The sequence below is a fragment of the Narcine bancroftii genome, chromosome 7 (assembly GCF_036971445.1).
Source record: "Narcine bancroftii isolate sNarBan1 chromosome 7, sNarBan1.hap1, whole genome shotgun sequence".
In the NCBI taxonomy this organism is placed as follows: Eukaryota; Metazoa; Chordata; class Chondrichthyes; order Torpediniformes; family Narcinidae; genus Narcine; species Narcine bancroftii.
Window position 1 is genome coordinate 182,621,934 of NC_091475.1, and position 15,737 is coordinate 182,637,670.

Consider the following 15,737-nt stretch of genomic DNA (forward strand, 5'->3'; position numbering starts at 1 on the left):
TAATGGAACCTATACAGATTAAAGAGGAGGAAGAGGTGGCTGACTTAAAGCAAATAAGGCTGGATAAATCCTTAGAGCCTGACAAGATGTTCCCTTAGGCCTTGAGGGAGGCTAGTGTAGAAACTGCAGGGGCTCTGGCCAAAATATTTAAATGTTCTTAGCCATGGGTGAGGTGCCGAAGGATTGGAAGGCAGCTCACGTTGTTCCATTGTTTAAAAATGGCTCCAAAAGTAACTCCGAATATTATAGGCTGGTGAGCCTGATATCAGAAGAAGGTAAATTATTGGAAGGTGTTCTAAGAGTTCATATATACAAATTATTTGGATGCCAGGAACTGATTAGGGATAATCAATATGGCTTTATGCATGGTAGATCGTGTTTAACCAAACTTATAGAGTTTTTTTGAGGAGGTTACCAGGAAAGTTATGAAGGAAAGGCTGTGGATGTTGTATATGGACTTTAGTAAAGCCTTTGACAAGGTCCCACATGGGAGGTTAGTTCAGAAGGTTATGATACTAGGTATCCATGGAGAGGTTGTAAACTGGATTCAAAATTGGTTGTGTGGGAGAAAACAGAGAGTGGTAGTGGATGACTGCTTATCAGATTGGAGGCTTGTGACTAGTGGTGTGCCTCAACAATTGGTACTGGGACCATTGTTGTTTGTCATCTATATTAATGATCTGGATGATAATGTGATAAATTGAATTAGTAAGTTTGCAAATGACACTAAGATTGGACATGTTGTGGACAGCGAAGAAGGTTTTCAAAGCTTGCAGAGGGATCTGGACCAGCTGGAAAAGTGGGTTGAAAAATGGCAGATGTAACTTAATGTAAACAAGTGTGAGGTGTTGCATTTTGGAAGGATAAACCAAGAAAGGACATACATGGTAAATGGTAGGACACTGAGGAATGAGGTAGAAAAGAGATCTGGGAATACAGATACATAATTTCCTGAAAGTGGCATCACATGTGGATAGGGTTGTAAGGAAAGCTTTTGGCATATTGGCCTTCATAAATCAAAATATTGAGTACAGGAGTTGGGATCTTACGTTAAAGTTGTACAAGACATTGGTGAGGCCAATTTTAGAGTACTGTGTGCAGTTTTGGTTGCCTAACTACAGGAAGGTTATGAATAAGATAGAGAAAGGACTTTAGGGACTGAGTTACAGCAAAAGACTAAACAGGTTAGGACTTTATTCCCTGAAGCATAGAAGAATGAGGGGAGATTTGATAGAGGTATTTAAAATTATGAGGGGCATAGTGTAAGGTAAAACATCATGAGATGGGAATGTGTAAGGAGTTACCCTGTACAGGGCTGTAACAAGAAGGGGAGGTGTCCTTGTACTCCTGTTAGGTAAAACATCATGAGATGGGAATGTGCAGGGCTGTAACAAGATGTGAATGCATCCTTGTACTTACAAGATAAGAGAGACATTGATGGATTGAGAGGCAGGAAGCTAGCAGGGAAAGGATAGCAACAGTTTTAGTCATTAGACAAGTAATGATATGATGATGTTCTAAGCACATATCCAAGGGTATAAAAAATCACCATTTTGCTGATAACGGCAGAATGCATTCTCCGACTAACATGGTTAGTCGCAAGTGTTACAATCCGGTAATAAAGAACAAAGAACCCTGATTTCGACTCAGCCTGGTGTTTGTCTCACTCATTCATGAACAAAGCAGACCTAACAATAGACAGAGTAAATGTAGATAGGCTTTTTATACTGAGAATGGCTGAGTTTCAAACAAGAGAACATGGATTAATGGGAAGTTTAGGAGGAACATGAGATTTTAACATTTAAGGGAAATTTGGACAGGTGTATCGATGGGAGAGGTATGGAGGGCCATGGATTGAGTGCAGGTCAGTAGGACTAGGCAATAAAAAGTGGTTGGGCACAGACGAGAGAGGCCAAAGTAGCTTGTTTCTGTGCTGTAATTGTTCTATGGTTTTAAGGGCATTGAACATATTGCTGACAATGTGATACTCTTCAGTTGGTGAAGAGACCGACTTTTGCATTAGTTTGGAATTTTGTTTTAACAGTGGGAAATTGTGCTAATTTGTTCTTTCACAATTTAAGTCCTGTGTTTTCTGCTTTTACCAAAATAAAGACACAAAATACAAGCAGGAGTAGGACACTTGGGCCTCCTGCCTGGTTCCTCCATCCAACATGATCCTGGCTGATCTACCCTGAGCCTTCGTTCCTTTTCTGTGCCAATTTCAGAATTGTATCCATCTTCCCTTTAAATACTGCCATTGATCCTGCTTCCAAAGATCTGATGTGGGAAAAGAATTCCAGGGATTCATCACCCTCTGAGAAGAAATTTTTATAATTTAGTTTTAAATGGAAGCCCCCTTAAGCCCCTAATTCAAGACCCTCCCACCAATGGAAAGGACAAATGGAACAGTTTCAACATTTATCCAGTTATACCCCTTAGGATCTTAAGCTTTAATAAGATCACTCAGTCTTTTAAATTTCACAGATCTAACTATATTAACTGCTCATTATAGAATATTGAACTCTATAGCCAGTACAAGTCCTTTTCCTTCGATGTAATGCCGATGTATATATACTACCAAAAAACTAAATACTTCCTACCTCATCACCCACTATTTTTCTTTGGGCCTCCATGTGTCTGTCTAAGAATTTCTTAAATGCCCCTAATGTTTCAGCCTCCTCCAACACCCTTGGCAAGGCATTCCAGGCACCCGCAACTCTGTGTAAAAAAAAAATCTTACCCCTAATGTCTTCCCTAAACTTTTCTACCTTCACTTTGCACTGATGTCCTCTGGTATTTGCTATTTCTACAGAATCCAAATATCTTATTGCAGTTTGTCTTCTCACCTATTTATGATATCAGCAAAGCCATTAACTGTTCTTTACTTTTGAAATGCAGAATCCTTCACATGCCTCAAATCTGCACTTCAGATGATTTGCAAACACTTCATTCTGGTTTTGGTTGTTGTTTCTGCTGATAAAATGACTTAAAACAAACCTGTTAGCTATTTAAAAGATATGCATCACCATCTATAATTGATGCACTTAATTGTTCCCATAAGATGAAGTGTACATTATTAGAATAAAAAGAAAAACATTGGAATTGGAAAAAAATTCGAACATGTAGTTCCCAATTTCTTCTCTCCCTCTCACTTTCTCTATCTCTCTCTCTCTCACACACACACACACATAGAAGAGTGATATAATGCTCCTGTTGGAACTCACTTTAAAGCAACTAAAATTAACTGATCAATTAATTTGGATTTATACTGCAATGAAATCTAACCTTGTTCATTCAAAACTGTGCTCAATAACATACCCTGACTCTCAAATCAGAAACGCCTCCGATTTAAATTCCATCTTTGTGCTTAAGTTCTATTGTGTTCTTATCCCTCCAGATCGCTGTAATTTCCTTAAGTCTTACAATCCTTCAAGGTTTCTGCACTTCTCCAATTCTGGCAACTTTGTATTCACTGAATTCCTTTATTTCACCATTCAAAAACTTGACTACTTACTTGCCCAAGATTCTCCTCGTGTACAGTAGTTGATTGCCTGCTAATGGATTACTTATGTTAACAGTTATCAGTTGGCACTATCAGTTATTGTTGCTACTTCCATTCCTAGTGTTTGTAGAGGTCTGTGCATGACTGCTTCAGTGTCAGCCATGCTGCTTCCACTAATGAATGAAACAGTGACTAATGCATGAATTCTGTGGCAGCTGTCGTGTGTTTTACTCTACAATTGCTGCTTCCAGTTACCTCAGAGGTAGCATCAGGGGGGGGGGGGGGGGGGGGCTCAGGTGCTTTAGTGAGCAATTGGGAAATCTTGGTATTATACAGACTGTTCTTTTTCCAAATTAAAGGGCAAGGTTAAAAGATGTAATCTATCTATAAATAATTAAACAAGGTACAAATAAAAATTAAATAAAGTCAGATGACTTCTTTGTAAAAGCATCAAATGATCTGAATGTGCAAGCAGAGAATTCTCATTGCCCATGGCTTTCTTTTTAAATATCAATTTTTGATTTAAAACAAATAAAAATTGGAATTAACTTGCCCAAAGTCACGTTTTGGTTGGACATTGTGAAGACTTCACAGTAACATGATAAGAAGACACGACTGGCAAGCAGCCCAGTCAAACACAATTTAACTTGGGTTGAGTTGACAGCTGGCTGTTGAAACCTCGGGATTTGCATTGGATGTCTTCCTAGCATTTGCTTTGCTCTGAACAGCCGAGGAAAGATAATGAACTAAGCATCTGGCCTCAACCTGCAGCATGTAGAGGCAGTTCCAAGAGGAGACAACAGCTGAGTCACTCTCACATCCATCGACTTTGCTAATCGTTCTAAAGTCTGAATCGGTCATTTAGGAAACACAATCTTCCATGTTTGAAATCGGGGAAAAATACTCATGTGAGCATGTAGACACTACGTTTACATTGCGTTTCACTGTTGGCTAAATGTTGATTCTCAGCTGAAGCAGAGCGACCAAAAGACCTGTCTCAAGCAAGTACAAGGGCAAATCTAGCGCCGGGAAAGGCAATGTCACTTGTGAGAGTAGGTCAGCCTCCCTCCCGATTGGCCAGGCATTTTCTGTTCCCTTTCTGGTATTTTAAACCTTGAGGTGCAAAGGAATCGATTGCATTCTGGAGTCTGGGAGCGTTTGTCCATGGAATTCCCCAACATCCAACCTCTGCGGACCGGCTCCCACTCAAACTTGCCGAGGTGATGGTTAACCCCCGCAGCCGGACCACCCTGCAGCCTGAGTGTGCTACTTTCCAAGACTTTATTATTAATGACCCCCCCCCCCCCCCACTTCCCCCAGCCAAGTTGACAGGCGTGAGTGTGCCATTCGGCCCTGGGAACTGACCTGCCAGTCGGCGCTCCCTGACATTTTTCCACAATAAATCCCAGGCTTTGGCGGTGGAGTCCTTCAGATGCTCACTGAACGACCTCCTCAGCTGGTGCCTTGCCGATTTCCGATGGGCCATCCCTTGAGCTCAAAATGTAACGCTCTTGCCGCCAAGACACGGCTGCAACTCCATGGAATTTCCTGCTCCCCTTCCAAACTTTCCAACTCCCCGGCCCCTTGTCTCAGTCAGTGCCCGTCAGGGAGAAGGTGGACACGCTGTGCGCTCGGGACAGTGACACACCAGCCGATGTCTCCGAGCATGACGATGCGGTGGCGGAGATTTGCTGCCTTTCGGAAGGCAAGGGAGACTGGCCGGTTCCCAGTCAGCGCCGGACCAGCTGTGCTGACTTTCCCACTGACGCGTTTACAGTAGTCACTGGGAGGGGGCTCTGTCCTCTGCAGCAGCGCTCGCTTGTCCCAGCACTCGCTCTCCGGCGCAACGTAACTCCAGCATCAGAACCTTGCACTACACCTTCCAATGTTTTCATCCTGTCCAATTTGCTGCTTACCCTATCATATCAATTTAACTTTAATCCAGCAATGACACCAAGGCGTATTTTGTGTCTGATGAAAACAGAGGGGAGGTTGGTTGGTAATATTTCCAAAGTATTTCCAAAGGAGGGGACTAGAGGGGTATGGACCAGGTGCTGGTCAGTGGGACTAGGAGGGTGGGGATTTGCTACGGCATGGACTAGTAGGGCCGAACTGGCCTGTTCTGTGCTGTAAGTGGTTATATGGTTACACATTTCTCTTACTTTAGGAATGATAAATGGATTTTATGTTCATCTGATCAAAGAATTTTAAAACAGTGCATCAGAACAATATTCCACAATAATTTCAAAGCAATTTGGAGCTCATTCTCATATTATTTCAACATCACAAAACCATGGAATTGATCTGCACCCAGACCATATCTCTCCTATCCTTGCACCTATCCAATCTTCTCTTTCCTGTTGAAAGTGAACCCAAATTTAACACTGTCACTGGCAGTTCATCCCACACTCAGAGTTCCATGAATGCTCCCCTTAAATATTACTCTTAACCCATGTGCTCTTGTCCTTGTCTCACCTCTCATAATTTTGGATACCTCTGTCTAATCTCCCCTCATTCTCTGATGCTTCGGGATATAAAATGGTAACCTATTCAACCTTTCCCTATAACTCAGTTCTTCAAGTCCAAGTGATATCCTTGTCAATTTTCTTTGCACTTCTTATTAGTCTAATCCTGTCATTAGGTGATCAAACCTGCACACAATAGTCCAAGAGGAAAACACGAAAGTCTGAGGATGCTGTGAATGAAGTAAGAACACAATACTGGAGAAATTCAGCAGGTTAAACCGTGTACTTTATAAAGGAAAGATAAATAAATGACATTTTGGGCACAGTATTCCAAATTTGGCCTCATCAATGTCTTATGCAATTTCAACATACATCCCACCTCCTGTACTCAATACTTTGATTTATGAAGGCCAATGCGTCAAAAGCTCTCATTATGACCCAATCTACCTTTGATGCCACTTTCAAGAAATTATTTATCTGTATTCCCAGATCCCTTTGTTTTGCCACACTTCAGTTCTCTATTATTTATCATGCAAGCCCAATTCAGGTTCGTCCTCCCAAAGTGCAACACCTCATACTTGTCCGAATTGAATTCCATCTGACATTTTCCAGCCCATTTTTTCAGCTGGTCTAGAACCTGCTGAAAGCTTTGAGTCCTCTTCACTGTTCACTACACCCTTAATCTTAGTGTCATCTCCAAATTTGCTGATCCAATTGACCATATTATCATCCAGATGCCAAACAACAATGCACTCCACACTGATCCTTGAGACACACCACTAGTCACAGTCCTCCAGTCAGAGAGGTAATCCTCTATTACCACTCTCTGATTTCTCCTCCAAAGCAAAAGTCTAATCCATTTTACTACCTCATCCTGGATGCCAAGTGAGTGAACCTTCTTGACCAACCTCCCATGCAGGATCTTGTCAAGGGCATTATTAATACCCATGTTGACAACATCCACTGACTTTCATTCATCAATATGCCTGATAACCTCTTCAAAAAACTTTATAAAATTGGTTATCCATGACCAACCATGCATATAACCATGTTGATTATCCCTAATCAGTCTCAGTTTATCCAATTACTTGTATATCTCTTATATTTCAATAACTTATCCACTACTGAAGTCAAGGTCACTGATGTATAATTTTCTGGATTATTCTTAGAACCTTTCTTAAACAATGGAGCAACATTAGCTATCCTCAATTTTACGGAACCTCAGCCATGGCTAAGAACATCGTAAATATCTTTGCAAGGTCTCTGCAATTTCTGTATGACCCTCTCTCAGGGTCCAATGGAATGCCTTGACGGGCACTGGGGATTTGTCCATCTTATTTGGTTCAAGACAGCAAGCGCCTCTTCTGCTGTAATCTGTATAGGGTCCATGACCTCAATGCTGTTTTACCTATTTACTTCTATAGATTTAATGTTCATCTCCAAAATACAGAGGCTAAAAAATCATTTAAGATCTCCCCATCTCTTTTGGCACCATACATGGATAACCACTCTCATCTTCAAGATGACCAATTTTTGTCTCTTGCGATCTATTGTTTTCCTCTTAATATGTCTGTAGAACTCCTTGGGATTTTACTTCGCCTTGTCTGCCAAAGCCACCTCATGCCTTCTTTTAGCCCTGCTTATTTCCTTCTTACATGTTTTATTGCATTTCTTATACTCCTCGAGTACCTCATTTGTTCCTTGCTGCATATTCCTGCTGTGCACCTTCTTCTTCTCCCTAACTAAGGCCTTAATATCTTTCAAAAACTAAGGTTCCTTACACCTGTTAGAATTATTTTTAATTCTGACAGGAACATACAAACTCTGTACTCTCAAAATTTCACTTCTGAAGGCCTCCCGCTTACCAGCACATCTTTGCCAGAAAACAACCCGTCCCAGTAAATATTTGTGAGATATTTTATGATTCCATCAAAATGAACATTTCTCCATTTTTAAAATCTCAACCCGAAGATTAGACATATCCCTTTCCATAATTATCTTGGAAATAATGGCATCATGGTTAGTAGAACCATAGTGTTCCCTTACACACATTTCTGCCACCTGCCCTGCCTCGTTCCCCGTAGGAACACCAATATTACACTCTCTCTAGCTAGGACCTGTATATATTTATTAAGTAAACTTTCCTGAAAACATTGGACAAACAGCCCCTTTGCAGCTCAGGAATCCCAGTCAATGTATGGAATCATCTGCTGTTACAACCTGTTTCTTGCCACTATAGGCTATCTCTCTTCAAATTTGCTCCTCCAATTCCCACTGACTATTGGTTAGTCTCCAAAATAATTTAATTAACATGGTCATCCCTTTCTCATTCCTCAATTCCACCATGCAGCCTCAGTAGATGAGCTTTCCAGTCTGTCCTGTCTGATTACTGCCGTGACATTTTCCGAGTAGCAACGCCATCCCTCCCCCTTTTATCCCTCCCTCTCCATCGTATTTACAAGAACGGTATCTAGGACATTGAACCATCAATCCTGGCCCTCCTGCAACCAGGTCTCACTAATGGTCACAGTGTCATAGCTCCATGTATTGATCTATACTCTGTTTGTCTGCCTTTCCTATAATTAGACAGATCATTTTGTTTGTCAATTAGCAACATTAACAAATCAAATCTCCCAGAGTGCACACCACTCTGTTTCTTAAATTTAAAAGAGATTTTTTATGAACAGAATGGAACAGGTAAAATTTTACAACATGGTCAAATTACTGTTTAGTTTTGGGAGATGTATGCTCCAACTTTGCCAAGTAATAATTTCCAAAGGAGGCTTACCACCCACAAAAACAAAATGCTTTAAATTAAAACCAAAAATGCCAGAAATACTAAGCAGGCTACACAATTCACTTCTAAAATACAAGAATTAATGTTTCAGGTTGATGATCTCGGAATCAGAGGTCATCAACCTGAAACATTATCTCATAGGTTATTTATCTGAAATGTGAACTACCTGACCTAATGAATACCTTCAGGATTTTTGGCTTTTTTTTTGCATAAGTAAATACCACTCCTTCAATGAAGAAGTCCCTTTCTATGTATATATTGTAGTGAAAGAGCTGGTAATCATGGATTAATGTCGATATAAAGGGAAAATCCCAATTCAAGAAGACTAGCTTTCAAATACAATCAGAATTGTAAAGTGCTCCTTCATTGGACACACACTCAAATAAATGCTAAAAATGCAATTGGGTATGTTTATTTGTAACATTTAAATGGACGTACTTTGGTCCAGAAATCACAGGAGGAATGGGATGCAGAAACAAACAAAAAATAAATCAAAGTGGATATCTCTAAACTTCTCACAATTTAATCCTGGATTCACAAGTAAAAAAAAATTATCACAGACAATTGGTAGTAATGTACATCATTTTGGAAACTTAAAATCCAAAAAAAGTATCTCTAGAAAATGTTGAATTGGAAACTGAGTGTTGTTTACTAAAGTAGACTTTATTCATGATAAAATATTTACAAAAGGAAAACCATTTGAAGTTCTTCCCATCTTTGGTTTCATATCCATACATTTCCATCACTGTACATTGTTACATTAATTTATATTTACACCATTACCATCACCATGGCATCTTCTCTTTACTACCACCCCCCCCCCCCCACCCATCATTTCAGGGGTTTCCCCTTGGTCTCAGTCCCTCAATGCCCAGTAATGAAGAACACTAGACTGTGATCCTTCCCCACAACACCTTTGCATTGGCTGCACCAAGCCTCAGTGTGTCCCTCCAGACATACTCATGCAGCCTGGAATGTGCTAATTGTCAGCATTCCTGCACTGACATTTCTGTGTCTTTCATTGAGTTAATAGTCTTCTGATAGTGACAAGGACCCTTGCATCCTTCTCCACACACTCTTAGTCAATCTGCATTCTGCAAAGAGTTGGGCAACTGTCTCCTCTGCATCATAATAATTTGGAGATAATATGATGTGACAGTTGTACAGGAAGGATCTGATTGGAAGGGTTCCTCTCACTGCCAGCTAGGCCAAGTTCTGTTGCTTGTTCATGAGTAATGGTGATGAGGCATTCTGCCAGATGACCTGCATGGTCTGCTCAGGGAACCACCCCACCAGGTCCATCAAGTCCTTGTCTCTCAGTGTCTGGAGGACGTTCCGTGCTGATCATTGTCTGATGGCTTTGTGGTCAAAGGTGTTGGTCTGGAAAAACTTTTCCATGAAGGATATATGATGTGGCAAAGTCCAGATGACGAGGCCATTGTGTATCAACAGGGCCAGGCCCATCTTTCGCAAAACCTGGGACTGGTAGTAGCTCAGCATATAGCGGAATTTTGTGCCCTCATACTTTGCTTCCACACACAGCCTGATGCAGCCACATACAAAGGATGAAGACCATGTTGGATATGTCCTTGACAACTACATGGCGAACCCTTCAGATGTTTTTAATCTTGTTTCCCCATATGAAGCAGAAAAGAGGTCTGGTGACCGCATGTGTGGAGCTTCAGGGGATGTGCCACAGATGCCACATGTACAGCAATAACATGTGTACCTCGCACCTGATGACCAGATTCTTCCCTGTAATTGAGAGGGAAAGTCAATGACAACGGCCTGTGACTTCTTCAGCTGTGCGCCAGCTTCAATCTATGCTTGCCCTCCACATTCTTTGCTGGACCCCCCAACTCCAAGGCCACATGGATGCATCCACACTCACGCCACTGGCACCAGCTTGACCACATCATCCTCAGAAGGAGGCAACTAGGTGCTGTTACCCACTGTTGCAGCATGCACTCAGCTGACCGCAACACTGACCACGCCCTCGTACGAGTACAGAATTAAGCTGCAACCCAAAAAATTCCACAGGGTCACCTCAAAACCACAGGCCCAACTTGTCCCCATTGCTTTAAAGACACTTCTCACTCGGAGCAGTTCAGGGAGCTCCTCTGCAGCCACCCTGCACTCTGCACAGTTGATGAACACCCCGACAACAACTGGATGAAATTGAAAAGCTCTGTTTCTGCTCATGGAAAATCCGCTTTCGGAATCCAGAAACGAAACCAGCCTGACTGGTTTCGTGCAAGTGTGGAGATGTTTGTTTCAATACTGTCCGAGAAAAGGGCAGCCCTCCAAGCACTACAGCAGGACAAGACCGCCTCAATGTTGGCAGCTTACCAGTCTGCTAAGCAGAAAGTTCAAAGAGCTACCAGGACTCTGATGCAGGATACTGGAGAGATCTCAGCGCGCGCATCGAGAACAGTGCGAATTGTGGCAACATCAGAGGGATGTACAGCTGAATCAAAGAAACTCTAGGTCCAGTACCTAAGATAGCTGCTCCACCGTGCTCTCGACGGGAGTCTCCTCACTGACCTTAACTCTCAACTACAACGTTGGGTTGAACATTACAGCTCTCTCTACTCAACTCCAGTCGATGTGGACTCTGACATCATCAACAACACCTTGCCGCAGCTTCCTGTCCTAGCGGAACTAGATGCCGAATTTACCATCACCGATGTCAGAAAGTAGTCCACTGCATGAAAAAATAACAAATCACCTGGAATCGATGGTATCCCCTCTGAGATCTTGAAGCTTGGCGATGAAGCACTTGTCTCCGAGCTCACAACACTATTCAAAACCTGCTGGCTCCACTGCTATATCCCCAAAGATCTGTAGGATGCGAACATTGTGACCCTCTTCAAGAACAAAGGTGACCGCCAAGACTGCAACAACTGCCGTGGCATCTCACTACTCAGCCTTGTAGGCAAGATACTCTGTCATGGAATCCTCCCCCACCTGCAAACCATCGCCAACAGAATACTGCCTGAAAGCCAATGTGGCTTTCGACCATCTTGATTAACTATCGATATGGTCTTCACCTTCCGCCAACTGCAAGAGAAATGTATTGAACAACGCAAACCCCTCTATGTGTGCTTCATCGACCTCACGAAGGCCTTTGACTGCATTAGTTGCTCAGGCCTATTAAAGTATCTTATTATTATTATTATTATTACTATCTTATTATTAAAGGTCTTAAAGCATCTTGGCTTCCCTGACACACTACTGTCCATCATCGTCCAGTTCCACAACAACATGCAGGCCACTGTCCAATTCGACGGCTCGAGATCAGAAGAGTTCCCAAAGTGCTGCGGCGTAAAACAGGGCTGCGTACTCTCTCCAGTTCTATTTGGCATTTTCTTCTCTGCTCTCTGCGCCGTACCTTTCCAGAGGCTTCAGGCATAGCCCTGCACACGAGGAGCTCTGGAAAACTTTTAAATCTTTCACGGCTCTGGGCCAAGACCAAATTCAGAAGAGTTATGATTCGAGAACTGCTCTATGGAAATGGTGCTGCCTTCATGGCTCACTCCCAGCCAGAGCTGCAAGTGTTGTGTGATACATTTGCATTTGCTTGCACTGAATTTGGTCTGAAAATCAGCCTGTGCAAAACTGTCGTCTTTAGCCAACAAACCCACGACACTCCATCAATTACCATCAATGGGACAGTGCTCGCCAACATAGAGAAATTCTGCTACTCGGGCTCCACCATGACAAAAACGAACTCACTCGACACAGAACTGGACGCACACCTGGGAAAAGCATCCACTACCTTCAGACGCCTCCATGCCCACGTGTGGAAAAACTGCCACCTCTCCAAGTTGAAGATCCAAGTCTACCTCAGCGCCTCAGCACCTCCAAACCAGATCCCCAACAACTCTGCACCTCCAAACCAGATCCCCAACAGATCTGAGTGTGAAGGGGATGATGGTCTGGTCAGTCCAGTTTACCCTGGCACCTGATGTAAATTCAAATTGGTCATAGATGTTTATCAATCTGCAGATCGATCGCAAGTCCAAACAGGAGACAGCGACATTGTCATGTACAGAGAGGCCTTTACTTGAGTGCCTCTACTGCCTGGCATCATCACTCCTCTTATACCCTCATCCTTCTTGATGGATTCAGCAAAGGGATCCATACAGCATACAAATGAGATTGGAGAAAGTGGGCAACCCTGCCTGACGTCAGTCCATTGCTTTGGACTGTGCTACAGATGTCCACGTAGAGCAATTTAATCCAATTCCAGATTCCCTCCCCAAAGCCAATTTTGGAGAGCACATCCATCATGTATGTGTGTGTTATCCATTCCAAAGCCTTCTCCTGGTCTAAGCTGACCAGACAGGTGTCCACTTTCCTGTCCTGCACGTAGGCAATGGTATCTCTGAGCAGCATGAGGCTGTCAAAGATTTTCCTGCCTGGAACTGCACAGATTTGGTCTGGGTGGATCACCTGTCCCAGAGCAGACTTGACTTAATTGGTGATGGCCTTGGAGAGGATCTTGTAATCAACATTAAACAATGATATGGGTCTCCAATTCCTGATATCCTCCTTCTCTCCTGATTTGCAACTTGAGGGAATTCTTTGCTGAAATTCTGGGAGTGCTTTGACTATTACTCCGCTGGGTTTGAATCTGCCAGCATGATCAGTTACATTGTGGAATGCTGCTTATCTCCACTTTATACTTATCAAAGCAGCAGGGTGCACCAAGTGCAAGTTCATTAATTTTTTTCTCAAGGACTGTTTACCTTTCACACCATAATAATTTTTATTTGGCACAATGTCAACCTTATGTAAATTAGACTTAAACATCTGTTACAAAGTCATAGGATTGTTCAAACCCATGTAGGACAAAAGACAAGATGTAACTGGGATTTAGATTTGAAGGTAATAAAGAGGGAGGAAATATGTTCTAGGAACTGATTTTGCTATATATATTTAGTATATCCACAACAAATCACCTCTAAAATGCAAACAGCAATTTGAAAGACACATAGAAAACCAGTGTCTAGGGCTCAAAGGCCCTCTAAAAGGATAAAAAAAAAGCAAGATGAGGTGAAACAATAAAAAAGCTTGGTTACCAAGAGAATTTGCAAATGATCTTGGAATTTGCCAGTATTTTACACCATTTCTCATAATTCTCCTGGAGCATAAAATTATATCAATCTTTGTCATAAATGTTTCCAATGACTGAGCATCTCCATCCATGCAGGCTGCAGAATTCCAAAGAATGTCATAATAACCTGAGATCATCATAATTTTAGACTCTCTAGTTGTAGGCAAAAGTTGCTTAGCATTTATCTGCAAAGTTTCCTCATTGATTCATATACATGTATTTGAATGCGATCACCTCTCATTCTTCTAACCTCCATTGAGTACACTCATTCTAATCAATCCCTCCTCATTAAACCTTTCCAACATCAAAATAATTCTAGTCTACTTGAATTACATTATTTTCAAGGCACAAATGCAAACAAAAGCTACACACAGTACACCATGGTTTCTTCAAAACCCTGAGGAACTAATACAATTGTTTTTCATTATTTTAACAACAAAGGCCAACATAGAACATTACAGTAAAGTACAGGCCCTTCAGCCCTTGATGTTGTGCTGACCCATATATTCCTTCCTAAAAAAGAGTACTAAACCCTCCCTACCCCACCCACAACCTTCTATTTTTATTTTATTCATGTGTCTGTCTAAGAGTCTCTTAAATGGCCTCAATGTTTCTGCCTCCACCACCATCCCCGGCCCCCACAACTCTCTGTGTAAAAAACCCTACCCCAGATTTCATATTGGTTCATTACATACTTGTTGTACCTGTGTTTCATGAGCAACATGATCTCTACTTCTCTGAAAAGTAAAATGTAGAATGTTTCACCATTTAAAAAGTAATCTTTTTGCTGTTCTTCCCATCCAGGTAAATAATTTCCCACATTTTTCATTTTACTTCCCACTCTACTGTCTGTAGAGCTCGTCGAAAGAATCAAAGACTTGTTGATCCAAACCAAGGCTTTTATTAGCAAAAGACAGGAGCTCTTCACAGGTGGCCGACCAGTCCGGAATGATACGACCTGGCTAGGGACACAACCCTTTAAGGCCCAGACAGTAGGCGTGGCTAAGCTCTCAGCCAATCACTGTAAGCACAGTCCAGATACAGTAACTATATACACTATGTACATTGGTGATAGATCTATCACACTGTCTATATTCAAATTCTTCACACCCACCTCATAGTTCACTTTCCCAGCAGCTTATTAACATTAAAAATTACAAATACTTCATGTCTTTTCCATTAAAGTTATTGCCTGTTGATCGCACTAAAGGCACTAATGCTGGTTTGTTAATGCATTGTACTCTGCATTTCAAAATTCAATCCAGTGAATTTAATGGATGACTTAGAGAGGTGGAATACAATGTGTTGACTTTACTATAATATGTTTAATTCTGCCAACCAGAATTAATTTCTATGTAATTTGCTCTTCATTTATTTTGGTTTTTTTTAAAAAATACTATAAACAGGTGAAAGCTCAGAATTAAAAAAATAATCACAGATGCTAGAAGTCTGAAAGAAAAATGGAAAAGCTGTAAAAACCTAACAAGTCATGCAGCATCCATGGAAGAAAAGCAAGAGACAAGACTTCAGGCTACAAATAAAGAAAATTTTAAGGTGTAAGGATGACACGGTTTATCTCTCCGGAGATTTTCCAGCATATCCTGTCTTTGTTTCAGAAGCCCAAGCCATTCTGGTACCATACAGCCTGCATTCCTGAAAATGATCCATTCATTCCTACTGCAGTACACAAAAGTGCTGGAGAAACTCAGCAGGCCATGCTATCCCCACATTTATTCTTACTCTCTGTTTTTTTTAAAATAATCTTTAAATTAGCCTGAGGTATTAAATTCAATCAAAGAGACTGGTTTTATGGAGAAGACAATTGGTGAGGTTTTGTGAAATTTCCCAGAACAT

At 41.6% G+C, this 15,737-nt stretch overlaps 1 protein-coding gene across 10 annotated transcripts in view; it reads right to left on the reverse strand.

The window, feature by feature from the left end:
- The window catches only part of stard13a (StAR related lipid transfer domain containing 13a), a 684,147-nt gene that overhangs the window by 205,468 nt on the left and 462,942 nt on the right, over positions 1 to 15,737 (reverse strand). The window contains exon 1 of one of the 10 annotated variants that reach the window (XM_069891636.1): positions 4,868 to 5,224. The exons of the other annotated variants lie outside the window; for them this stretch is intronic. Within the exon in view, the coding sequence (XP_069747737.1) occupies positions 4,868 to 4,988 (121 nt within the window). The 5' untranslated portion in view covers positions 4,989 to 5,224. Of the gene's footprint in view, positions 1 to 4,867; positions 5,225 to 15,737 lie in introns of those variants that run through there. 10 annotated transcript variants of the gene reach the window in all.